General features: G+C 39.9%; 1 protein-coding gene across 1 annotated transcript in view; it reads left to right on the top strand.

The window, feature by feature from the left end:
• Window positions 1–7,460: 7,460 nt before the first annotated feature.
• THSD7B (thrombospondin type 1 domain containing 7B) overlaps window positions 7,461–27,860 on the top strand; it is a 243,921-nt gene continuing 223,521 nt past the window's right edge. Inside the window, exons 1-2 of the mRNA XM_059852540.1 lie at window positions 7,461–7,559; window positions 9,533–9,706. Of these exons, the coding sequence (XP_059708523.1) occupies window positions 9,568–9,706 (139 nt within the window). The 5' untranslated portion in view covers window positions 7,461–7,559; window positions 9,533–9,567. The remainder of the gene's footprint in view (window positions 7,560–9,532; window positions 9,707–27,860) is intronic.

Raw genomic sequence — 27,860 nt, 5'->3', positions numbered from 1 at the left:
CAATACTGCAACAGTGTCAGGGCCCCCTGTGCAAATCAGATCATATTGTGCTCAGGGCAAATATATTTTTCACCCTAAAGAGATATGACTTTGCTATGTGATAAAATGTAGTGAGGGACTATAGACAGCAACAGGGGAAAAGAAATGGGAATGGGAAAGGTAACAGAATCACAGAATTCCTGACTAGATCTATGGTTTTACTCAGCTGGTTGCTCCAATTGCTTTAAAGGGTGGTGTCATCCTTTCTAACTGCCTCTCTGACAATTTGCAGCTTTTTGTTGCTGTCGTGCATAGTTAATCCTGGGTTGAAAGCAAGTTCACTTTTGAATAAATGTGCAGGTATTATGAATGGGTTTTGATAGGAAAAGTCACATTGTTACACCTGGTTCTGCAGCTCTTGCCAAGTGCCTGGGAATGCCCGATTCGGGCGCACTTCCCAGGGCTGAGCTGGAGCATGTGCCTGGTGCTCTTCCCTCTCTGGAGGAGGTGATGGGGTGTGCTGGTGTGGCACTTGGCTGCTCTGCCTGTCTTCTGGAGAGCCACATCAGTCCTGGATACTGCCATGGCAGAGAGAAGGAGGTCTGGAGTCCCAAATATGGCAGTGTGAGGAAGTTTGGTAAAAGGAGCAGCTTGGGCATTTCTGAAAACGATTTCCTGCTAACAAGCAGATGCTGCTTTTCAGTACCAGCCTTGTACCACTGCACTGTGTTGCTCTTGGTGAGTTGGAGTCTGTGTGGCAATCAGTAAAAGCTGAATTCAGAGTGCAGTGTGTGCCCATTGGCATCTGTGTGTGTGTTCAGGAAGCAAATTTTAGAGGTTCTTTATACCAATATTTGGGGTTTTTTATATGTGTTTTTAGCCTCACTAGGGCTTTATTTTTTATCTTTATTTATTTATTTATTTTAATCTTTATTTAATTTTTTATCTTAATTTTTAATTTAAGTAATATGATTTTTGTAACCCTTTTGTTTCAGTGTCTGCCTGGCCCACTAACATCAATGTTGCAAAGGAAATAGAAGGAAAATCAACCAATCATGATTAAGAAATCACAAAATGTTTTTGATTAATTTTGCCAAATCCAGCTATTATTATTTAAAATACATATTCTGACATGGGACCTGACTTATATAGGATTTTATTTTGTAGCAGTGATGAAGCCTTGGTTATAGGAGACTTCATCACAAGACTTCATGGATGGTGTTTGATAGGAAATGAAGAGGTACAGTGTCAGGGCTTGATGAACTTTGTAGAGCCTGTGTGTTCAATGTTTGCCATGTACTGTGCTCTTTATTTTCTCCTTTCCTACAAGTTTGTTCTTTGGTGCACTGAAATAAACAGCTGATGGCAGGGGACATAGTGGAATAAACGTTTATTTCAGCACTTTGGAAATGAGTTTTTTGAAATGGGATCTATCTTGTGGATGTGTGTGTGTGTGTCTCTTCTTATTAGCTCATTTGGGTATGGGCTGCAGCTAGGTAGTGCAAATGGCAAAATGCTAATGACTACCTACAAATAGAGGTACAGATCTTGTGGAAAAGAAATGATTCTTAGTGTGTGTGTTACAGCAGAAGGAAAATTGTACATTTACGAAGTATTGAAGGTGGTCTCTGCATGTTTGGCTGGCAGTTTTAGCCAAAGTCACCAGAGGTTAGAAGTTCAAAACTGAACCCCACATAGTCTCCCCAGAACCGATTAACAGGCTAAAATGGGAAGATTTTCTGCTTATTTGCAGTTGTTTCTTTGGTGAGAAATGCATGCATGCTCTGTGTGCATGCATTGCTCTGGTTGATGTGTGGAAGTGTAGAATGTAACAATTAAAATTGGAGATAAGCTCCAGCTACACCAGTCCTGTGGCAGGGAAGCAGATGGTCCTTCCCTGCTAAGCAGAGCCCAAGTCTTTGCTGAGCTCTCTGCCTGGTGGTACTTGATTGTATAATTCTGACCTTGTGTTTAAGATTGATAAACTCTACGTGGTGGCCATATTCCAGTGAGGAGAGAAAAAAACCTCTGACCTACAGCCTGTGATGCTGTACTAATGTCAAATAATATAAAGTAATATCAGAATGCAGAAGAAAATCACTGCAGTAAAGCAATTTAATTTCTGAACTGAAAGCACTTTAATGGAAATGCTCAGGAAATCTGCCATTGCTCCAGCAGCAGAGGTTATGAGGTTGTTTATTCTTTTTTTGAAACTCTGCTGCCTTGTAATTGGTGACTTTGAACCTTTCTGTTTTCCGTGTGAATGGTCCTGCTGCTAAAGTAGGGACATGGCTCTCTACTGAGTCTCATTTCCAGGTTTGCCTTTTAAAGGAAAATAATTTCAAATACTAGTTTTCAAATGGTATTATATTGCTGAATGTGCATTATATGCAATGCTTTGCCAGTGAAGTGAGAGTAATCCTCTTTGAACAAAAACTCGCAATAGCATTTACTGAAATGGTGTTGGAAGTAGTGCCAGCTCTCTTTGCCTTTGTTTAATTGCAATTTAACAGTAATCCAAGATCTGTGCAACTGTGACAGCAATTCTTAGATACAGCTGAGTTTCAAAGAACCTTCAGTTCATCCATTGCCAATGATAAAAGCTACAGCAGAGCAGTGTATTGATAATAGACTCAAACTTTTCTCTATCCATTGAAAAATAAACAAAAAGAAACTTTTTTGTCCCTCAAAGCAATAAAGTTTTGTTGTTACAGAAAGGATGTGCTATAATGTGAAGAAATCCCTGAGCTTCCAGGCTACAAAGGCTGGCACGAGGCATTCAGCTGTAATGTATAAGGGTTGTATACATAACCTAGATAAAATAACCCCCCAAAATTATTTATCCCCCCAAAAAATGGGACTTAGAAACGTACAAAAGTGATTGTTGGTGTGTTGATGAGACGTGGGATTTGAGTTTCTGCAGTCTTTTTTTGGTATTTAATTAAATATATAAAAGCGCACGAGCAGCCTGAAAAGGTTACTTAAAAGTTGTTGGACACTTTCTCTGTTCTGCTGCTCAGAAAAAAAAAAATCAATGCCTGAGTTCAGGAGAGAAGCCTATTGACAGTCTTGAGCATTTTGATCTTAATTGCTCTGCACTTGTTCCTGCTGCAAGGGGTATGATAATGGCCTGAAGAACATTTGTGAAGGTAAATTACCCTACTTTGAGTGCTGATACAACACCAAAGGTCTGGGGCTCTTAAATCCCATGGAGAAGTCCAGGGCTTGGATTTCACTTGGGTCACCCTGAATGCAGTTTGTAGAGGGAGATGCTGGGGAGCTCTTGGTTGTTGAGCATCATTTCTTCTGCTCTCAGTGGGCCTGGGGGCTGTGGGTGGCTGTGTCATGGACAGGATGGTGCCCTGCACAAACTCCTGAATCCTTGCCTTGGAGGTCTCCTGCCCTTCTGAGGGAGTGTAAATCCCCCATGTTTGTGTGCAAATGAAGCGAGTTTTGCTTCAGCTGTTTAACTGATCTCCTGAACCAGGTTCCTGGGAAGAGTCTGCAAACACCATTCACTTTACATTCTTGAAAGTCAAGTGTGTTCCCATGGAGTCCATTGGAAGTACTCAGAGTGAAGGAGAAGTAAGAGCAGCATTGTTTAACAGAGCAGTTCTGCTCCAGCACTGTTGTAATTAAAGTTGTTCTACTGATGGAAAGTCTATTCTCTGGTGTTTTCCTTAATGTAGTCATAATGCATCAGTCTGAGCTCCCTTGCTGGAACATCTTTCATTATAATCCACTTAGCTAAGTTTATAATTAAGCTTCTAAATTCAAACCTGCTTTTGTTACATTTTTAGGTTGTACAGAGACTGAAGGAGGAAAACTTAGGATTCATGTTTTTTACCCCAAACAGGTTGGTGTAAGTTAAGAAGCAATTAATTGGCATTACAGTAATTTCATATGTTTGCTTTTAAATTCCCGGGTCTTCTATTTCTTTGGAACAAGAATTGGATGCAATTGAATAGAAGAATAAAGGAAAATAATTAATAGTTTCTTACTGTTTTGACTATAGAGATCTCTAAAACACCCAAGCTTTCAAATATAACTGGTGATGATAGTGATGACTTACTGAGCTTTCTAGCAATGGATTGTTGAGGAATGTTGTTGAAAGTTTATATCTGAAGATGGACCATGAAATTTCTGTTGAGCTTTGCTGGTTTGGAGGTTGTGCAGGATTCCTCCCACCCAAAGCAGGCTGGTTGAGACTATCTGCTCATTGTTTGGAATGATCTCTATGAAGATGTGTGAACACCAAATACTTTTTCAGGCATTATTTATCCTTACAGTTATTGTAGCAAATTACCAGAGAACTGTGCAGGTTAATGTTTGGATTCCCACTAAGTGACCACTTAGGACAAAAGTGCTGTCAGGCAGTTGTCAACCTGATGTATAAATCTTGCTCATTCGCTCTGTGTGTTTTTGACCAGGATTTTCTCAAATGCTCCTGGAAGAAGAGCAAATATTCTCAGTTAATCTTTGGAGGTGAGGCAGTAGAGGTATAGAAAATCAAGCTATTCTCATATGTGCCAAGTCACTCTGCTGAAATCACGGGGAGTGCTTGCAGAATTGAGTTTGTGTCGGAGCGTGACCTTGGGTGACTTTTTACACTGGAAGCTTCTGAGAGAGTTGGAAGTGGAGTGAACTTTGGGTGCCTCTGCTTTCACCAGAAGACTGCTTCCCTCCAAATGTGTAAGGGGGAAAATGTGTAGAGTGTGTTTTAGGTATGGAAGTGTAAGGGAAATTTAGTGTAACTATATTTATCATTAAATAAAAGACTGGGCACATAGGTACTTACATTTGAGTGCCTGTTCCTAGCTCAGCATATGTGATTGTCCAAACACTTCTATTCTGTTACACTCCATGCCTGTAACACTAGCATTTGTGGTTTTTTGGAAATCTCTCCCGCAGGGATGGTCAGCAGTTCTTGTCTGTGGTGATCAGCCTTTGCTTCTACAAGCCAGGCATTCTGCTGCTTTAGAACAGAATAGAATTAGCTTTTTGGAAAGCAGCTTTTTCTGAGCAGGCAAGGCAGACTTTATCTGAGGATAAAGACTATGATATAAACATCCAGATTATTTTGGGATATCACATGCAGTGGGTTTGTCTGTAATAGGCAAACTGTTGCACAGTTACTGCTTACATTTGTATTAAGAAAATTTATTCATGATTAATGATGCTTATCTTTGTGTTAGACACCTGCCAAATGATTTATAGCCACACATATCATCTGTAATGGCTCTTCTTTTTTGTGGTTGCTATCCAAAGTATTTGGGATTATTCTAATTGCGTCATGTGTTTTAAATGGAGAGAGCTACCCAGGTGTCCTTGTCAGCATTCCCATCTCATACCAAAAAGTAGGTCAGATTTAACCATGATGGGAAAGGTCACAACTCTCAGTGAAGTCAGGGGGAATTGAACTGATGTATGACAAGCTGAAATCATGTCTCAAGTTTGGATCAGTTTAAATTGATCTTTTTCTAAATTCAGTATTAAATACATTATAAATCCATGTTGGAGCAGAGCCAGGCTGAGCTTACCTAAACCATAGAAATGGAGTAGAAGTACTGGAGAAATCCCTGTCCCATGGAGACCTGGAGAAAGAGCAACTGGTCCCTTCTTTAACAGTGCATTATGTGAGAGTGTACAGTCAAATTTGGACCATCAGTTTTTTTTTTTTTCTGTTGGATGATTTTGAGGATTCTGTTATGTCTTGGACTAGCACAGTGTCTGTCAAACCTGCCTTTGACTGCTCAGCAGTGGCTGGAAAATGGGAAAAGTTTCCCAGAGGCTTTTTCCCCTCTCTAGCTAAGCAGGGATTAGACTGTAATTTGGCTGTTGGATATTCCATTGGGGTTGAAAATTAAATTAAATTTTGATCACTTCAGAAATAAGATACTTGTCAGCTGTGTACATGTTTACTTATTTCTAACATTTTGTCACTGGAATGCCATTGCTTTCAGCAGAAATACAGGTTTCTAAAATAAGTTTGCTTTTCAAAACTAGTTTTATTTAATTCTGTCATTAAGAGAATTAGCAGTGGATTAGGAAATGTAAATGCGTTGTTATGATCATTAAAAAACTTGCACGTGTCTTTTTCAAGGCTGCCTGGATATTCCCAGCCATTACAGCTAATGATAATATCCTTGCTTTTCTAAACAAGATTCCATACCAACCAACCAAAGTGACAAGGATGCTTGTGACTAATCCTCCAAATACCAAAACAACACCTCATTATTAATTTCAAGAGAATCCATTAGTGTGAACTATGAACTGGCCAGCCCTGGATTATAAAGGGTATTGACGAAATCCAGATAATTTTGGAAGAGGGAGATATTTTTTCAGACTAAAGCACCTACCTTGAACATATTTAGGAAATAATATGTTAATGTGAAGGTGGTGAGGCCCTGGCACAGGTTGCCCAGAGAAGCTGTGGCTGCCCTGTCCCTGGAAATGTCCATGGCCAAGTTGGATGGGGCTCGAAGCAAACTGGGATAGTGGAAGGTGTCCCTGCCCATGGCAGGGGTTTGGAATGAGATGAGCTTTAAAGTCCCTTCCAACACAAACCATTTTATGATTTTATGATATTTAAGCAATTCCATGAATTTAATGACTAGTCTCGATGAAATCAATTTTTTAAAAATAAATTTCATTTTTTTTCTCCTTTTTCATCTGTGTTTGCCAGTTTACAGCTAGCCATGCTGACACATTTGGGAGCTGAGATATCATGTAACTAAATTTGATGTGAAGTGTTGGTGGCCTTCATAATGTAATTTATTCATGTTTCTGTAGATAGCATATGTTGCCTGTGCAATAATTTTTTATCGTATCAGGACAGAACAGCTCCCGTTCCAAACTGTGTTACACAAACCTAGACACGCAGACCAATTTTTATTGTGCGTTGCTGGGGTGTAAATCAGTGGAATCTATTGAGCTCTGCTGGGGTGGAGGAGATTAGAGCCCACGTCATGGTGTCTAATTTATTTCTGGTTTTTCTGACTTAATGTAATCTCTGTTCTTGCTCAGTGGGGAGCAGCAGCCAGTTATCTTTGTAGTCCTGCCCAAAGAATGAAACCCCTTGTTTTGGGCAGGAGGCTGCTACTCCCAGGGACGTGCTGCTGTTTGCTGACCCTTTGAGTGCTGAGATGAAGGCAGTGCATTGAGAAAGAAGCTCCTGAGCACTATTTGTTCTTCATTAAAAACCTCAGCATCTTTATCAGCTGTTATCTGAGGTTTCCTTGGATTTGCCCATTTCACACCCCTGCCTGTTTAGGTTTTGGTGGTTTTATGGCATTTTCTGGCCCTGGAGGGCTGCCCTGCAAGTGCAATGAGCGCTGTCTGCGCAGGGCTGGGCTTGTGGCTCCCCTCCAGTGCTGAAATCTGAGCATCTGAATAATTTCTTCCCTGGTTTTGTGTTTTTGTATGTGAAACCTACCGAGCTGGTGCTGGGGCCGGTGTCACTAACTCCTTGTCCTTGCCTTGACAGAAAGCTGGTGACTCTGTTTTCCCACCGTCATAGACGGTGACGGCGATGCTGAAGGCACTGGGCGAGTTGCTCCTCCTCAGCTCTTCTGTGTGAGGTGAGCAGCCATCCTAATAGGCAAAAAATGCTGAATTGCAGGGTTTCTGAGGGCTCTTCTTCCCCACACCCCAGGACTTCACTGCTGCATTGGATTTCTGAGTGAAGCTCAAGATTTCTGAGCTTGTGTGCTTCCTATGAGGCCGCTTGTGGTCTGTGTTACATTGCCTGGGTGTTGGGACTTGGTGGGCTGCATTCTGAATTAAATGTGAATTCTGAATAAAATTAACCCAGAAGACATTAGCAAGCATAAATGACATTATTTGGTCAGGTTGATGGGTTTATAGGTTGTACATGAGATGCTGTTCATCTGAAATGCAGGAATGAGCTAAACCAGATAACAGATATTACATTGTATCTCCCAGTGTAGTTAGTCAATATCTGATTAAATGTAATTGCATGAATTTATCATGATAGAAACTGTTTCAAAGTAATTTGAATACAGCCTGGAATTAAAAGCTCTACTGTATATTCAGTGTGTACAATTTCCAGATTTATCTTCAGTTTCTTATCAAGAATGATGCTGTGTATTATGTGCTATGACAATGTTGCTTTTCATAAGGTTAGGAATGTAATAGAATTTTCTGGACTGAACTTCTAATAACTGATAATTTTAATGAAAATCACCAAGATTATGCCCGTGAAGACAAATCTTGAAGACAGGTATTATCTCCATCCTTATGCAAGTACAGATGTGACTTTTTTACCTATAAAAGTAGGATTAATCACTAATAAGTAGAACTATGGGGAGAATTTTAGTATGGTATAAATACAAAAGCTGTTGCATCAGAAAAATTAATATGTAAATTTACATCAGAAACTTGTTTGATGTGGAAGTACCATGAATGTTTTTTGAGATTTCTAAATTGTTCCCACCTGAATATGGATGAATCCAAAGTAACTTGAAACTCATGTAAAGTCTGCCTAAGTGTCTAGTTGGTCATCTTGTGGAATGAGGAACACAAAGATTGGAATTACTGGACTGAATAGGAATTTTTAAGATTTTATTTTATTGTGTGAGTTTCTTAATCTCTGCTGTTTGGAGCTTTTCTGTAGAGTATAAACAATGTGGGTGTTTGCTGAAGCTGGCATTTAGGAGCTGGTCTCCTGCTTTGTATGGGAGACCCAGAGAAACATTCCTCCTTGCTTCCAGCACCACTCAGTGATTATCTTAATGAATTGTGTGGTGTAAAACTGCTGCAGCAGCAGGACTTGATCCACTCCAGTCTCATTCACAATGTGCCTCTGGTATTTGTCTGAAGTGTTGGGGAGCTTAATTAAAATCCCTTAGTCAGAGAAACCTCTCTGGAGTAATTGGTTACTGACCTGGAGCTCAAAGATCCAAAGGGACTTGTATGAGTGTCCCAAATTCCACAGAAGTGCCTGTGTAGTGTCTGGTTTTCCCTCTCAAGCTGCTCCATTATGTGCTAATAAGCAACCTCCATTTCCCTGCTTTTCCTGCTGCATTTCTGGAGTTGCTCTTGTGCATCCCATGTTTACACAGGGTTAGGAGCTAAAACACTTCCAGGCCTGGATCTTAAATGTAGGGCATGGATTTGGAGCTGAATTTTGTACATGGAATCCATTCTCACTTTGGTTTATTCTGCCTGTATCATGATAACATTCCTGCTAAAGCTAATAGAGAAAAGAAGGCACCCACCACACGCTGCCCCTGGGTCCCTTGCTATTTATTGGCACTGGCAGATTTCTCCCTAAGAGCCTTCTAGAAGTATTTACAGTGGCTTTGTAGGGTGGGACTGAAGTTCCTCTGGCAGCTGGCCCTTCCTCTCTCTCTTCTCCTCCTTTTCTCCCTTTCAAGTGAAGCACCTATAACAGACTTGTCCTCATCAAATCTGCAGTGGCCACCAGGTTACCCTTAGGCTGAGCCTGTTGCCTTGGTGGTTTAAATATTTTAACAAGCCTTCTCTTTCTGTGTTTTTTTTTTGTTTGTTTTTTGTTTTTTGTTAATTCTAGGACCAAAGAATACAAGAGACTGAATTATCTGAATTATGCTTCTACAACAGAACTGGGTTTCTCCTCATTGGGCATGGCAGAGCCTGGGGAAGCCCTTCCTTTTGTTTGTTTTCTTAATGTTGCAAACAGCTGATCTGCAAGCCAGGAGAGGTCACCAGTTTGTCTGGAAAACAGGTAGGAAAAAGATTTTAGCTTCTCTACTAGATATTTGCTGCATTAAAGGATGACATGGTTGTCCTTTCTCCATTCTGTTTTAGTTCAATAATAAGTTTTAAAAGTCTGATAATGTCTTCTGTTCTAATTTTTTAAATTCTGTAAAATGGAAAGTTAATTTGTGTTTGACATTAGTAGTCTACATGTCTGTTGCAATTATACACCCAGAGCATAATTCTAGACTCCTTAATGCTTTTCATCTAAGAGTATATTTACTGGATTATTATCCTATTTCTTTGAAATATTTAATGATTTTCTTTTAATTTTTGTATGCAAGGGGCACACCAGCATCTCTCTGGATGAACTGAGTCAGAAGTCCATGCTCTTTGTTGGTCTATTTGTAATTCCATTGGTGCATGGGGTGAATTATTTCTGTCCCTCAGTCAGGTTGGATACATGCAGTGCTGGAATGTGCACAAGGTGTGGAAAGCTGTTGTTGGAAAGCTGTGAAGATGCTTTGGGAGCACCACGAGTCCTGGTGCTGGAGTGGGTGGGTGGGAGGTGGGGTGATACAGCTGCACAGGACCCAACATGGTGCATCAGATGTTTGTTTTGTAGCACAACACAACAGCAGAGAATGTTCAATGAAAGGGAAAGATTGGTTAATTTGGGAAATGTTTACTTAAAGTGCTTAATCAAAAATACCCAACTGAACCAGGAGTTTCATTGCCCAGGACCCCTTTGAGGTTTGGCCTTTTGAGACTGAGCAACACAGCGATTAAATGTGATGGAAAAATAATTTCCCTCTTTTTTTGTTTTTTGTTTTGTTATGTTTTGGAGAGGTTCTTTGGTGTTTTGGTTATTTATTTTTTAATTACATTTCTGTAGACGGCAATAGACTGAATTAGTGAAATAATGAGGCAATTTTTCTAGAACTCGTGTTCTTCTGATAGGATCAACACAAACTTGCCTGGCTGCTGGTATGGGAATCTGGGAAGGGCTGGTAAAGTACAGCATGATATTGCATTTCTAAAGACTTTTTCTTTACACTGTCTAGCATGTGAAATGAGGAGGAAATAAACAATGACTCTCTTTTCTCCAAGTCACTGTTATTTACATGATTTTTGAACAAGCTTTGAAAGGTAGAGTTGTTTTCTTAAAGACAAATTAGAGCCTTCAGTGCTGTCTGTCTTCTCTTCAGTCATTAGGGCTGTGCATTGTAAATCATAAAACTTTAATTTGACTTGATGATTCCAGCTGAAAATAAGGAGCTTTCAATGCTTCAAAGGCATCTGGGGCAGATGTAATTAGAGCTAAGAAGATTTGGTGCCCAGGATTGTGTGGGCACCATGCTCTGAAAGCCCCACAATAGGATTGTTGTTAAGGTTCCTCTTCCAGATGCACAAGAAAATTGTCAGTTCTTGTGACTCCCACAGTGGATTAAAAATATCTGATCTCTTGAGAGTCACTTTAAAAACTTTAAATCCTAAGAGTATTTTGATGTACTTTCTCTGCTTATGGAGTGGCATGAGGTTGAAAACAACTTTGACTGATATGTTTTCCAAATGATGAAAATGCCTTGTGAGTTCCAGTTAAATGTATTGTCCCAACTGAGGAAAAAAGATTTTTCTCCAATATTTGTAAACATTACCCCCCCCTTTATTTTTTTGCCATTGAAGTATTTTGTTGAAAGTTAGATAAAAGTTACATCTAAGGCCCAAATGTTTAGTTCCAGATTGAAATGAATAGTTTGTTCACCCAAAACATTTTGTTTTGCTGAGACATTAAGTATAATTTGTGAAACCCCTGCAGTAGTTGTGAAGCATCAGCATTTCTAAATCCTGAATCTTGTGTTTTTGCAGTTGTCCTAAGAAATAACAGAATGGGCAGTAAATGGCAGTCTTCTGTCAGGGTGGCATATGTGGCTTGATTTTGTAAGCATTTTCATACCTTAACTGAAAAGGTTTTTCACTATGTTTAGTCACTAAGGTGTGTCTTCCAGAAAATGAAAAGGAAGTGTTTTGAGAAGAGAGGGGTGGTGACTTAAATGGAATAGATGGATCTGGAGAGGTAGAAGGGTTACCATAACTCCTTGTGGTAAGATATTAATAATAAAATATCTCTGGGATGTAGATCATGGAGATCTTGACCTATTGAGACCTGTGGCTTGTATAATAATTGTAAAAAAAATCATCCTATAGTTTGAGGTCTTTTGTGCCCAATACAAAATAATAAAAAGTTAATAAAAGCACAGCAGAGTGAACCTAAAATTAAGTAAAATTTAAAATAAAAGCTGAGCAGATCCTTTCCAATAGAAATAAAACCTGCAGCTGCTGTCCTTTTTCTTAATAAAACAATCTGATGAGAAATGAACAGTCCATAATGGGAAAGGGGATGATCTGTTCTGTTTTTAAATCTTGCACTGTCTGTTGTAAGCATGGCAAGTTACTTACCTGCTGGGGAGAAATTCAACTTCTTATTGAAATGTCATGCTTTATAATTAAATAAGATTATGCTACTGAAAGCTCTGACTTTATGAAAATGAATTTATATGTACTGAAATAAATTTTCCTAGCACACACAAATCCAAGGAGGCATCCTTAATATGGATGGGGCTGGGGAAAAGGAAAAAAAAAATCATATAATTGCTGCAGTTTATAATACAGACTTTACTTTCAGCTAAATCCTTGACACTGTCTAATGAAGACTTGTACATTTTTCATTCTGGGCTTGGTGGTCTTGGTCTAGGGGAACACAACAGTACTGAAATCACTGCATCTAAAAAAACCCCAGGCTCTGAAATTCTAAAACATGAGAACTTGGCAGTGTGAGGTAGTTTTATACATACTCTTCCCTCAGCTATTCAGAGGGCTATCACTTTCATGTTGCTTATTTGTGACCTGTCTTAAAACCATTTATTTTGAGCTTTTGGCTTCTAGAAGTTACAAATTAATATCTGTAGCCTGTGTCTTCTGGGTTCCAGACATTTCCTGTCAGATACTCATTTAGTGGCCACTAAACATGAAAACAATAATCATATCAGCTAAATTACTCAGCAACATCAAATAGCTGAAGAATTTTCTTACACTTGCTAAATTTAATTGGACTTAAATTCTTGCAAATGAATAGTATTTAATGCAGTTGCCAATTAGCAATTTGAATATTTCACCATGTTAATTTTCTCCAACACTTGGAGTAGTCCTGAGAGTTCCTGGATCTTCTGCAATGCCAGTATGCCTATGTTTTAGTGATGGCCATTCAGGCTTTTAAAACTATCTATAGAATAGTAACACATAAATGAGTCCACGTCATAATTCTTGTTGTTTTTTCTTTTCTTTTTTTTTTTTTTGATGACTCTCTAAAATTTCTAAAATCTCTAAAATTTAGCTCCAAAATCAGAATTAAGTGTGAGAAATGAGCTATTATTTTGAGTACTTTACAGGAAGGGGCTGATAATTAGGATTACAGGGTGATGGAGTGTCTCTTTCCAGATACTCTTTTTGCAGCTCATGGATAGGTTAGGCTCCCCTTCACTGCTGGTGTCTTCAGCTCCTCCATAAACTACACCCCAGGCATGTGCTGTTTCCCCCAAAATACAAACAGAATGCAAGATCTAAGGGACATAGCCCAAAAAAGGCTCCAAGAGCTAAAGCAATGACATGGGTTTATTTTTAAATGAGGGGAATATTGTAAAAATGTTTTTTCTAGGATGAAAATGTGCTGATTTTTAGAAAAATGGTTCTTTAATCATGGTAAAATGTTAACTATCATGGAAACAATCCTCTGTCTACTATGAAAGGGAAGAAAGGGATTGTTAGAAACCCAGATGTTGTGTCCCAGTGAGTTTTCCTGCTCTAGAAAAATGGAATCAGGATGGCTACTTAGCCCAGCAGGGACATACTCCCTGATATGAGTGGAAGAGCACTGAAAGTGAGGTATCAGACTGGGAAATGGGTTTGTAATGATTCTGATCACAGCAGAGAGATTTTTACCTGAGGAAGAAACCATTAAACGTCTGGAGCTCCTGGGCTTTTGGGAGCCAGGTGTGTGAGCCATAAGTACTCCTGCCCGAGGTGAACATACGAAAACTTTAATTTTGGAGTTACTACCTGTATTTGAAAGTTGCCCTTAAAATAGGGTTAGCAGATGGGTTTTGATCTTTAGTCGTTCTTCAGAAACAATCCATAATGGAAAAGGGACAAAATGAACTTTTCAGAGAACAACTTCTAATGTGGGGGACCCTTTGAACCACCCGTGAGTGTGCGTGAGCCAGCCCTGGCTATGATGAAAAAGGCCTTTTGTTCTCTGATAATACTGCCATAAAATGCCCTTTCTCAAGATTGTAATTTCATGAAGGTCAAGTGCTGGTTTGGAAGTGCCTTTGACCTTATGTCTTAAAAGACGAGCTTTTACTTATGTACACCAAATGTTAAAAGGAGTCCAGGTCTTCAAAGGACAGTAGAGCTCAAACCTGCTGAAAGGAGACTCAAAAATAGCTCTGCAACAAGTGAAGTTTTCCAAAAGCTCAACAAAATGAGGAGTGATTAGGGGTTTCTTTGTTTGATGGGACAACAGCTCATGAATGAAGCACAAATGGTTTTTTAGTGATCTTTGTGTGGTGTCTGGAAGGTTTGTGGTGTATCTGACTGATGCTTCCAAACTTCTCATTGTGTGGTAAACATTGTAATTGTGGCTTGTTCTTACACTGCCTTGGTGGATGGAGTTTTAAATGCTGATACTTTGAAGTGGAAATTTGGCCTTCATTTAATCAAACTTTGTATGATTCAAAGGATCTTCACTATGCTAAGAGGGAACAGAAGTGGTGCTCCTGGGTTATAGATTGCAGTCTTGTTGTATTGACAGCAGAAGCAGTTAGTAGTTTTAAAAAACCTATTAAGTTCTGTTCTCAAAATAACCAGGACACTGCCATAAACCTGATAATGAAAAGTTGTTCTGAAATGAGAAATCTTATTTTTACCTTTACTTTATTCATGGTCACTTTATGGTTCTGTTCCTGAGCCAGACTACTCTTTAGGTTAAGTAATTCTTTTGGTCATTGCTGCTAATGCATTTATGAATTGAGGATACCAAGCTTCTGGACCTCTGTGAGTAAACTTATTTCTAAGAACTGGTTGGTCAAATGAAACCTTTTCTTAGCACTGCTCCTCAGAATTATATCAAATCTCAATTAAGATTTCGCCTACTGATGTTTTACTGTATTTAATTGGAATTATAGATGGCTGGCTTAAAATATCTCAGAGTAATTTTTGAAAAAGGAACAGTTTTTGTAATGAACAGTTTCATTTGAAGCAGTGTAGTTGTTTTTAATGTGTTGGCATTGTTTCATTATGTAGCTGTTAAAAAAGTGATTTAAATAAAAAAGTAGTACTTTAGTTCTACATTTATCTAAAATAATTACTTGCAAATAATATTTTATGAGACAGTATAAATTATGCTTCTATTTCTACAAAACATTAAAAAACAATAACATTTGAAGATTCAAAGCAAGTTGTTTTGCGAAATTTCCTTAGGAGCAAAATTTAAAATGCTGGTTATTAGTGCTGATATTAGTCACTGATATTTGAGAGGCTTTCAGGGTGGCCTCAAAGCTAATCTCACATTTTTTTCAGACAGAAATGCAGTTGTTTCAGATTGATAAATATTTGGTTTTCTTTCTTCTTTGTTCCTACAATTTCCTATCCACATTTCCACCCTTCTGTTCCATGAATCTTAAAATTTTATTACATTTGGTTCTGCTGCTCCACCCAACTTATTCCACTTAGGGTATTGGTATCATCATCTGGTCTCATCTTCTCAACAGCTGAATCCAGCTTGTCTTGGGATTGTGGGGATGCACCTGTTGCTTTGATTTAGGACCCTTTGCAGGGGTTGGTCAATTCATGGTTAGGTGGGTGAGGCATTCCAAAGTTGGAGACCTTGTGTCCTCAGCCAGGAAATACTGGGGAGCTTGGCAGAGGACAAGGCAATTGTGCACCAGAAGAGTTCCATAAAAGCTGAAGGAGAAGCTTTCTTATGTGGAACATCATTTTCCAGCCTGGTCTTTTCTCCAGCTGCCTGAGGTTGGATAAATAGGTGCTTGAGGTCTGCTTTTGGGTTGGATAAATGCCAGGGCAGCCCATGGCACTCCCACCTGGGTCCTGTCCTTATCCCACTGGGCTGGAAGTGCCATGCATGGGACATGGATGAAGGACCTGTGGCACAGAGAATGCCAGCCAACATCAGAGATGTTGGAATAGCTCCTGGGGAAGTTTGGGATGCTGGTTGGAGATACAGAAATACTTAAACTGGTGCCTTTTTTCCTTGTCTGTAGAACTTGGCTTGTTTATTAGCTCTGGTTTCCTGTGAGGAGCTGTGGACAGCAGAGGGAGGTTCTTGGTGGCCCTGCTTAAAGAAGGGATCCTTGGGTTGTTATATTTTCCTCGAAAAGCACTCCGGCAAGCAGTATGGGCAGGACAGAGTACCAATCCAACTAAAAAGGCAAGCAGAGGAGGAACTGTAAAAACCCTGAAATAAATGCTGAAATTAACACTTGATGTGCCTGGAGTGGGAGTTCCTTGGCAGAGGCGAGTGCTGAGCCTGGCTGTGGGCTGGCTGCCTTCAGGGGGGAGCTTTTGCAGCATGTGCCTGGTCGTTTTGTTATTGTTGGGCTTGCAAAACTATTTCAGCAGGCCTTTTACAGTAAGGCTGCCTGCTTTAGCAAACATCTTTGTCAACCAGCATCAGATGTTCAGTAGGTGGTGGTTTAAACTAGATTACACAGGAGAGTCACACTAATCTTTTAATGTCCCTCTTCTCTTCTTGAGAATAATGGTTTTTGAGAATAAGGTGCTCTCTCCTGTTTTTTTGTTGGTGTTGGGAAAAGTATGTTAGGCTTCTCATCTTTTTCTTTCCTCAACAGTTACTATGGGAACAGAACTGGGGGTCACAGGGGAAAATCTGCAAAAGTGGTTTCTTTTAAATAGTTCATTTTAAAAAATAAAAAGATAGCTTATTATTGGAATTGTGGTACTTTTCATTCAACTTTGTTGGATTGTATTGTTGTACATATTTCAGTCACAAAAGAAGCACAGTGAGTGGCAAGAAAAACAGATTGGGATATTTCTGTAGTTTTTCCTTGGGGTTAATTTTCTTTTAATTGAATGCAGCTGTTGGAAAGATTTCTGTTGTTATGTATAGGTGGAGCATTAAAAATGGATGATCACATTTTCAGCCTGTTTTAGTGGAGTACTAGATTTAATTACTCTGCTGCCCTTGTTCAGAACCCTGCAGGTTTTTTTTTTTAAATAAGAATATCTTAAGGGTTTTACTTTGCCACTTAGTTGAATGGCTTCAGTATATAAGGGTAATCACTTCCTCATTCAGCTCTTGTGTAGAGCACAATTGTGGGTGAAAATAACACAAAATTGTATTAGAAATCCCTAAAACACATGTTGTTCTCAGTACGCAAGTTATGCTGCTAACACTTTCTAGGGACTCTTCATGAGCTTTGGGAAGTCTGCCCTCTGATACCCTTATTTCCTAGTTATTTTTTTCTTCTGCTGCTGTTTTTGAGAATAGTCCTGCCATTATAATTTTATTCATTTTTCTTTCCAAAAAGAAAAAAAATAATTTCTTTGCATTCTTTCTTAGTTTCAAAAAATGTGCATGGCAAAAGCTGGGAACACGAAATGGAGAAGTTGGAAGGGATATTTCATGATAATCCAGGTTACTTCCATAGTCTTGACATTGTTTAATTCAATCCCCCTCAGCCAGTGGATAGATATGATGAAATAACCACTTAATGCAGGAGTTTCGAATGTCAGAAGCTTCAGTTGGCCTGGGCTGAGGCCAATCCAAGAGCGGGGTGTGATTCCAGAGGCACTGTCTGGTCTCAGCCTCTTTGCAGAATTCTGTAGTTCCTTCTTCCAGAGCCCTTTTAAAGCTCCTGGTTGATTGTGTCTCCGTGTAGTACTTGTGTGTAATAGTGATTTAGGATTATAGAGCTAAGTTTGGAAAAGCATGTTAAACCCTCATTATAGTGGTTCTAAACACATTGGTTCTGTGTGCTGGGGCTGAGTTGTAGACAGTTGCTGAAGCAGATCCAGCTTTTGTGTGGCATGTCCTGGAAGGCCAGCCATGAAAAATCACTTTTCAAATGAGGACTTAATAAAAACTTTCCTGCTCTGAACGCTAAGCCCTGCTCCCCGTGCGATTAGTGGTTTCATTTCTTTCCCAGCAGTTGGGTAATGATTATGGCTCCAGATGCTGCAGGAGTGATAAAGAGAGTGATTAATTTCACTTGAAAGGGCATATGTTCAAAGAGGAGCCAGCCCAGCGCCTCCAACGCGGAGCCCGCGCTGCAGAGCGTGTGCGCCGTGGTACCCAGCTGATCCCAGGGACAGGACCAGGCAACCTCCCTCAGTTACCTTGAGCAGCACATTTGCTGCTTGGTTGTTGGATTATTTTCCCAGGATCTGTTTAAAAGCTCTTCACAGCTCTGTAAAGCAGCACTGTCAGATTTGCAGCTTTGGGGAGGGGCTGATGTCACCAGCACAGCCCAAGTGCCTGCGAGCGAGCTCGGGGCTGTGTTTATACCCTGAACAGAATTAAGGGGTAATGAAGGGTTCGTGTTCCCTGGCTTAGTCAACAGCAGCTTTAAAGGTGTTCCTACGCTTCATTTGCAAGAATAGTTCACGCTGTATGCCTCTGAAAAATTCTGACATTTAAAGCATTATATTTGCAATGTGCTTAAAAATTAAATGTGCAAGGTAGGTAGGACTTCTTTAAGTCTTTATCAGGACTTTTTTGACCCATTGAATAAGTCAACAGAAATATGAAGCATGACTGGGCGTGCCACCCATGTGCTTAAATCCAGGGGACATCTGGTGTTTATTGTGAAATAATAACTGAAATTTTTCACTGTTTGGTGTCTTTTGGGGTTTATTCTGTCACCCCGAGATCCAAAGACCTTCAAATTTCAATAATGTAGTGTAAAAATATCCACCTACATGTGAGGCATGTTTTACTTCTCTACATGGTGACATTTATAATCATAACTTTCACAGGTTTGAAGCTGCTGAAGGGAAAACTTCAGTACTTGTGACATCTTTAACATCTTTTGACCCATTAGTTACATTTCTATCACTCATCTGCTTCTAAGCAAAGTAAACACTTTTCTTCTATCTGTTGGAGATCTTTGCAGTGGAAACACTGGATAGAGAAAAATTATTTCTATACTTTAATTTTTCTATGCATTCAGTAGATTTTGGTGGGCATTAGCTGCAGAGTTTCGAAGCAGCTGTCTGGATGGGGTACAGAAATAGAGTTTTTACAGACAAAGATTAAAAGGAAGCTTTATGGATTAAACACCAGAAACTTTCTGGAAGTTCTGTTATTAACTCATAAGGTAGCACTCATGTTTTTATTGTCATTCCCTTAATATTCCTGGTTGCATTAATAAAATAATGCTGTATCCAAGCAGAAGTGAAAATGAATTTCAGTGAACTGTTTGCAGCTCTGTGTATTAAATGCAAACGGTGTATCAGTAGAATAACTTATCTAAACTTCAGTATTTTCAGTTAAACTAACTCAGTACATCTGTTTTTCAATTGGCATTAAATATTTCATAACCTCTGTATAGCTGTATCTTGACTTAAAATGTTCTTAGTGTGAAATTGGTGATTCTGCAGATTGGAGGTTGTGTCTGCATTTAACAGGAGGCTCACTTGGATTCGTTTTGAACTTGTAGGAATCTGATAATGAGGGTTTATCCAAACTTTTAACTGTTATTGATCCCACTTTCCTCTTAAGGAAATACCAATCCTCTATCTTCTGCATTCCTCTGCAAAATGCCAAGATGATCTTGCTTTTAGGATTGTCCCCAAACAATTTTAAACATGAGAAAGTGTTGAAAGCAGCCTTCCCCAAACCCCGAGTACATCCTTGCCTGCACAGCACTGGGAAAATTATCCGTGTGTCTGAGTGTTAAATATGTTTCCTAGATGTCAGTGCCTGTGTGTGTTTGTGCATTAATTTTTGCCTGTGTTTTATGTCAGCCGTTTATAATTACAGTGTTGCCAGCCAGCCAAGGGCACTGGCATGGTGGCAGAAATAGAAACAGAGGTGCAATGTTTTGAGAAGACTGGGGATGGATCAAATGAGAGACAGACAAGTCAGAGTAAATGATGACAGTAATGTTATTGTGCCCTAAGGGTCTTGCAAAGTACAGTACTTAAAACCCAATTTTTTGCTTTGTAGATAAGTGAGCGTGTCTCTGTTAAATCAATATACGTGTGCAATAGATGATAAAACTTGGTATTACATACCTCCTTTGATATTTTTCATACTTAGTGCTTTAAAGGTAGCATTATATTTATGTTCAGAACACTCCAAAGTACTTTATGCCTTTTGTTATGAGATTTCTAACATGTTGCTTGGTTTAGTAATGGGAGCTCAGGCAGCCCGAAATTGTCACTCTCATGTTGGGTATTTATTGATTGTTAATTGACTGCTGACCTTTGCCAGGACTCTCTTCAAAGAGCAGGGAGTGATACCAGGGGATAGTAAATCAAGGAAATTGAAAAGCAGGTGAGAAAAGGTAATTCTATACAGTTACATTTAAATTTTGAAGCTGTTTTTTTTAGATAAAAACAAAGGTTAAAATCAAACAACTCCTCACCCCCACTGCCTTTCCCATGCATATTTCAATGTGCTCCAATATAAAAAAGAAAGTTTTACTTACTCTTCTTCACTGTGATTTACTTGTCCTTGATTGATTTTTTTTTTAATGGATGAGCCAGCTTTCAAATCTTCAGAATGATTTAATTATTACAGCACACAGGGTCCCAAATCAGATTTAAGGGTTTTTTTTTATATAGTTTATGGAATAAACCAGCAAACAGATGCAGAGGATGGAAAGCTGCTGGTACTCAAATCAACTAGATGATTCTGCAGGCAGAAGATTCCCCGTAGACCTAAACTGAAAGGTCAGGAGGCAACCTCAGTATGTGCCATTTAATCCAATGTCATTGGGATAAATGTATTGTAACTGTGTGTCTGTGGTGTATCAGGAGCTAAAGAACTGGTAAAACTCACAGTGTTCTGACTATATTGCCAAATAAAGCTGTGCTACATTCAATAAAGCAATTACATAAAAGGCATTATAGTCAGCTTCAATTCCAATACCAGCAGCATGATCAATCACTTTCAATCCAAGGGATGGTCTAATCACTTTTCACTGCTGCTTTGAAAGGTTACATTACTCAGTTATCTTGCAGCTGAGCAACCTTTTCATGTTTGCTTCATGTAGGATTTTATAAATGTTCTTTCTTTTAGTCTCAGTGTTTTGGTATGGCCTGCTTAGTGAGAGTTAAAAAATTTCCCTAACCTTTCCTCATCCCAATAACTTTTTACAGTTCTTAAACCTTTTTGAAATAGAAGACCTAATTGTCATGATTAGCAAACAAGATTTTTTTTTTTCAATCTGTTTATCTTTATGAAATCCCCTTTTTGCTCCTGGTGCTGGTGTTGCCACTTCTCTTTCAGTGGAATAAGCATCCTGCATAAGTAATCTCATCTGCCTTCATCCTGTGCTTGTTGCTGTGCAGTTCAAGGAGTTCTCCTCCCTTGGCACAGCCCAGCCTGGGACTCTGAGGGGCTGTTTGTTGTTCAGGATCATTCCTGTGACCAGCAGTGGTTTCTCTGTCTCTCTCTCCCCCCTCCTCTGCTTCACTCCCAGCTGCGTGGGCAGTGCTCTGCAGGCTCTCTTACAGATCTCTGCCTGTGGCTATTAATGGATACTACCTGGGAAACACTATTGAATTCCTTCCTTGATCAGGTAATTTGGGAAGTAGTTAAGGACAATTGGGTTGTCATCATTAGGGCAGTGCTAGTGAGTTGATACTTCAGGGCAAAGGCATGAGAGAATGGGGAAAAGATTTCCATCAAACTTTCCTTTTGCTTCATCTCTCAAAGATAACAGGTGTTGGACTGATAAAGTGACAGATGATTCGACTTAATAACTTTTTTCTTTTTTTTTTTTTCCCCAGAAGCCTAGATATTTTGTAAAGACCCTTATTTTCAGGTCTTGTGGAACCAATTCTAGCCACTACTTTTCTTTGCTATTTAGACAATATCACTCACAATGCAAAAGATTAACTTTTAAGCAAAAGGATACCTCCTTTTCTTAGAGACAAACCTGAGTAATAGTTCCTTGAATTACTGTACCCTGGATGCTGCTTGTTGGCCCATAAATTTGTTCCCTCCCTAGATCAGTAAAATGAATGTATTTTGCATGAATGAGAGCTAAGAGGTCTGTAGCATTTTAGTTGTTTTTTCCCATGTAAATAGCACTTGAAGCAGCTGGAAAATTTTAGCTTTAGAATAAATTATCAGAGATTTGTTCCTTTTTATGTCTTTGGTATTGGCAAAGCTGTCTTGTCTGTTAATGTATTGCTGATGGATTTTTCATTTATTTATTCTCCAAATCCTAGCAGTTTCCTTATGCCCAACTCAAATACACATTTTGGTGCCAGAAACTGTCTTGTTATGCTATGGACACACAGACTCAGTGTTCTGTTCTCCTTATCTTTAGGTAGCTGTTAACATGTGGAAGATCCATACATCTGAATGAATGTCTGGTGTATTTTAATTTTACTCTTTATCAGAACAGATTTATTCAGCCTGACTTCTGTCTGCTTTGAGCACTGACAGCTGCATGGAGGTGCCATAGGATGTCACAGGAATCTGCTGATTGTTAATGTCATGCATTATTCTAGATTTTTTTTTTGTGCTTGTTAAACTGGGCTGGTAAATGCCATATGTAAAATTTCATAGCTTTTCCATAAAACCCTTCTAGTATCTTTCTGGAGACTCTGTTGATAAACCTTCCCTTAAGCTTACATACAAATTAAATGTGAGAACCTGCGGCTAAAAGAAGTTGCTCCAAGGCAATGATTCACAAGGATGAAAAATCAATAAAAGTTTCATTAAGAAAAGGGAAGAAAGTTTAGAATGGGCTCTTTGCTTTGCTTTCCTGTGGGAAGAAGAGGGAGAAACCATTTTATTCATTTAGAAATAGGGATCATAATGTGTATGGGGCTATTTTTGAATGTGCTGCAAGTGGAATTATCGTCTGGAGAAGCTGCCTTGGCTGGTGACTTGGAACCTGTTCAGGTGGGTGTATTTATACAGGAGGCAGCAGCACAGAGCTGCTGCCACAAGGAGATGTGTCCTGCCCTGGGCAGAGCTTTGCACCCACATCCCCACTCCTCAGGGGATCAGGTCACATCACGCTGCCAGAGGAGTCAATTGGAAGCCTGATCTAAGGGAAGCTATGTTTCCCCCCTATATTTGGAAGATTTTCTGTTGAATCAGCAGCCTGAATCAGCTGTGAGGGTGAGCAGTGGGAGGGCAGGAGGGGGTGTGGGAGCTGGGGGGCTGAGGTGTGCACACCAGCTCTGGCACAGGCACCTGCTCAGGCTGTGCGTGGGAACTCCTCCCTGCTGGAGTGTTGTCTTGTGGAAGCTGGACTTCTATAGCAACCATATTTCCCTGTCAAAACTCTCAATCTTTGTTTTTTTTTTAGTTTTGCTATTAAAACTTGGTGATGACACATGTTAACAGTCTCCCGGTGACGTTGGGCAGTTGTACATCTGTTTGTTTTCATTAAATACTGTTTTTTGAAAAGTTTAAGGGCTGATCCGATTAAAACGCAGTTAGGATGGAAAAGCTGGTGAGGTTCTCGCAGCCAAGAGCGAATTTATTTCTCCAAACTTGTTTAAAAAAGCAGGAATGCTGGCAGGGTTGAGTAGTAAATTTGAGCTGTACATCTTGTTCAGTGAGCTTTTTCTGGATGCCTTGTGTGAACCCAGCAAGTGAGTTAAGTGAAGCACACGTGACTGAGGCTCTGACAGGGTTGTGGTGATGGATTAAAATCAGATGAGTGAAGCTGCTGCCACCCCAGACCATCTGCCCCACTCTTTGTTGTGCATCCCAGAACAGCAATATTTGGTCTGTTCATGAATCAGCTTTTATAAAGCTGAATTTAGCCTGGAATTTTAAAGTCATCTGAACTGGGGCTGGTTTGCTTTAATATACTTCTCCTAGATGGTTTTGGGGAGCTTTCAGACTGGCCCAGCTGTTTGATAAGGCATACTAAAAATGGGCTGTTGTGTGTATTTCTGACTTGGGTAACGTGCTAGTGCTGCTCCCTCACTTCTCCCTGCTCTGTTGCTCTGTGGAAGTGCAAATGTGCACATTTATGTGGTTGCTCTGTGTCATATCCACAGCCCTCCGTGTCCCTGTGCCTACCCTGGGGGCCAGCACAAATGCTGCTCTCAGGCTAAAGATTCTTCAATCTGCACTTGAGGTCCTGTTTACCATTTCAATCCCGTGGAACCACTGTACCCATTTGTAAATATTCTACCTTAAGAGCAAGCTGCCATTTTTTGCCTGAACATTTGTTTGATAATGTGCAGTGATTGCCTAACTTGCATCTTCACCTGCAGTGCACCTGAACTGTAATTAGAGGAGAAGTTGCTTGGTTTTAGAGCAGAATTGGATCAAAGTTGGTTAGGTAGAGCAAATGTGGTGTACCACAAACTGATGCTGGGTTGTGTTGAAAGCAATAAACAGGAATAAACAAGTGTATGGGGCTGGAAATCCCATGCCTGCAAGTGCCATGGGCTCCAGGGCAACCTGTTCACCTTTCCCAGGTTTTGAACAGTGGCAAATGAACAGATTGGATCAGATCTTGTTTCAGCATCGTCTGTTTCCACAGCTGAAGCTCCCATATGATCAGATCCTATAAATTATTTAAGATGCACAAGCTGTGTAACCAGAGTCTCCCATAAAGGTTAAGGCTCCATCTGTTCTGCCAGCCTCGAGGACTGTGCATTTCATGCCATTATCTCTATTGCTGGGTGACATTAGGAGAGTCAGGAACATTCAAACCTTGCTTCCTATTTGCTGCACAGCACTGAAAGCCTCACTGCATTAGCACCATACACCTGAGGTGCTCTTGGCCCATCTTCATTCTCAGTCAGTGAGAAAGGAGCTGAACTGGACTGTGCACAGCACCAAGAGAAATGAGAAGTTCTTCTAAAAAAAAAAAATCGGAAAACTCCAAAAAATCTAGTCTTTTGGGTTACTCTTGTATATAGTCTGTCTTGTTTAAAACATGCTTTCAGTTTAAAATCTTAGAGCTAGTCAGTATTCCAGTGATTCTGTTCAGAAATGAGAGTAGCAGAATTTCTCATATAACAGCAGCAAATCAAATGATTCCATGTGCAAGTGATGAGGAGGATAAGAATGGGGTTTTGGAAATTGAAACTCCTTTTCCAAGTTTCTTCCTTTCAAAGAGCAGGAATTGAGTTTCTGAATTTTGCTTTGTGATATTAAAATGAAATATTGACATTGTTTTCTTGTTTCTCCTCCAACCCAAGTGATATGTATATTCCAAAGTAGTTTATTCTACATACATTTCTCTAGGGATTTTATAGAAGTTCTTAAAATAAGCATAGCTTCAGGTGTAGGCAAAGGAGTCGTTGCAACTGTCACAGTTGTTTAGACTAAAATTATGGGAGTAAAGAAGGATGAAGTTTGGTCTCGTGGAGGAAGATTGACAAACTTCTAAAGCCTAATTTTCAGAGCTTAATTTTCTCCTGTTCAGGTTATTGTGACCCTTCCTGGAGTCTCTTTCTTAAAGCTGGATGATTTCCTTTCAGTTGGAAACCAGGTGGGATTGTAGATAAAATAACTTCTGGGTAGCTCCTGTATAATTTTTCTAAGTATAATAATTATGTTTCAGTCTTGTATTCTTCTGATGCAAAACCAAACCCCGGGTACTGTTCCAGCTTTTTTTCTGTGAAAATGTAAAACTTTAACAGGCATGGTGGTGACAGCTGCCTGGTACCTGTGATGTTACTGGTTGTTAGAAATTGTGTTAATGGGCTCTGTTCTGGGGAAATGTATGGCTCAGTTTTGGGAAGAAAAAAAAACTTTATTCAGTTTTATTCAAAGCTGAATAAAGTAGGTTGTTTTCTTTTTTTTTTTTTTCCTTCCTAATTTGAGAAGATTTTGTGGCAGATTATGTTTGGCAGACTGGTCTGGCCTCATCCAAAGCTTTGTGTGTGTGTGACAGCTCAAAAGTGGAATGATTTAGACCCCCTTGCTGTCATATATTAGAGCTCAGCATTTTGCAGCTCCTGAAGACAGATCAGACAGAGCTGATATGCTTGGGTAGAGAACTCACGTGGGAATTTATGGGTGGCAGCAGCACAGGCAGTGTAGATCTCTGGAGAAATCCTGGTTTTGTTGTCTGTGGAGATCCTGCTGGGGTGGCCAGGGAATTGGCACATGCCTGGCATCTCTGGGCCCTGGTCTTGGAATGTGTTTGGACTGGGCTGTGGTGAGAGCCAGGAGCTGTGCAGCAGTTTCAGGGGATGTCCCAGGTGTGCACCCTTACTGCAGAGTAGGTGAGACATTCAGTCTGCATCAAGGATTTATCTCAGAGCTGAAAACAAAAAATTAGGAAGAGGCAGTTAAATCTCACTTTATGCTTTTTGACTTTATGGGATTTCTTCGTTCTGTGCCGTGACTGAGGTTTTTTGAGCTGAATGCTGAAAATATAACAGAACATAAAAGCTCATAAATTTAACAGAAGCTAGAAGGGCCATAGAATGAATAAATACATTTACCTTCCAGGAAATACCTTTGCCAGGAACTTCTCTCTGTTCAGGTTGGGCTCCACTTTCTCAGCATATAAACTCCTGTGGATCTTGTTTCCAGAAAGGGATCTCTCCCAGAAGGCTTTAGTGGCTCCTTGGAAGGAAATTAACTACTGAGGGCAGGTGGGCACCCTTCCTAATTTTAATGCAATCACTTAGCTGCTTGATACTTTGAAAGAAAGGGAAAGAGTGAAAGTGGCCTAGAGCTGCCATCTCTTTTCTCTCTCTTGCCCCTGCACTGCCAAGCCTTGTTTCCTGCCTGCTTTTGTGTGGACCTGTCCTGTCCCTGTGCAGCTTTGCATCCATCAGGGAAAGAGGAAAAAAAAAAGGTGAAATGAAGGTTAGTGGTTGTGCAGAACACACTGTGCTGAAGGCTCTGATGGAGTGGGGAGAAGGATGTTTGCCAGCACGTTACTGTGCTCAGGGTCATCAATAAAAGGAAATATAATTGTCACTTTTCTTTTACAATACTTTCCCTTGGATTGTTTTTCCCATTTCTCTGAATTCATAGCTGTGACAAAAAATGCTGTTTATGGGGACCAGTCAGCAGAGAGTTAAACTCTGGTAAATGGTATATAGTTCACTTAGGCTTAGCAGAATTGCTTAGGAGAAAACGAACAATGAAATCCAACATAACAAATTGGGAGTTGCTAACTGCTGCTGTTGTAGCAGGAGTCCTCCTGCACTGTGTCCTGCCAGGTGTTCTTTGTGCTGCTGAGAGTGCCTGTCTGCTTTGGAGGGAAAACAAGACAATAAACAAACTGAGACAGAAGAGAGTATCTGTGGTTTTAATAGTTTTGTCAGGTCTCTGCTTATTCTTAGATAAGTTCTTTTATGGAAGAAATAATAAATTGGATATTAAAACACATCAGCTGCCCAAAACCACTGTGGGCTTTTATGTATCTGAAGAGTGTTCAGGCTTACCTGAAGTCAACATGGCATTATTTTTGCTCATGCAAAGATATTTTGCTCCCTCTAAAATACTTTTCTCCCTGGTCAGTCCTCACACTGATCAGTAATTTCCTTCAAGGGGCTGAATTAGCGATAAAACGTTTGCGAGTACAAATTTTGTGAAGCATATTGTTTCTCAATTTGTCAGAAAGACAGGCAGGGAAGGCTGTGACACCTTCCTGCTGCAGTGAGGAGCTGCTCAAATAATCCAACATGAATCAAATCAGGATCAAAGCGCTTCATTGATTTATTAATGGGACGTAATTAACCAGCAAGCAGTGAACTGTATGTTCAGGGCCAGTATCAGTAATGCACCAGCTGAGCTGCAGTACAAGAGGTTTGATCAACCTTTATAAACACCTTTCAAGTTAGAATCCCCAAAAGTTTCTCATCACCATCCCAGCTCCTGGTTGTGGGTGGGGTCTTCTCCCACAGATGATGTGGATGTTGTGCCCTGTGCCATCTGCCTCCCACAGCTCTCTCTCCTCTGCTATAAG

Source organism: Haemorhous mexicanus, chromosome 8 (genome assembly GCF_027477595.1).
Source record: "Haemorhous mexicanus isolate bHaeMex1 chromosome 8, bHaeMex1.pri, whole genome shotgun sequence".
Lineage (NCBI taxonomy): Eukaryota > Metazoa > Chordata > Aves > Passeriformes > Fringillidae > Haemorhous > Haemorhous mexicanus.
Note: the sequence above shows the minus strand (reverse complement) of the source record. Positions and strands in the feature narration are given on the sequence as shown.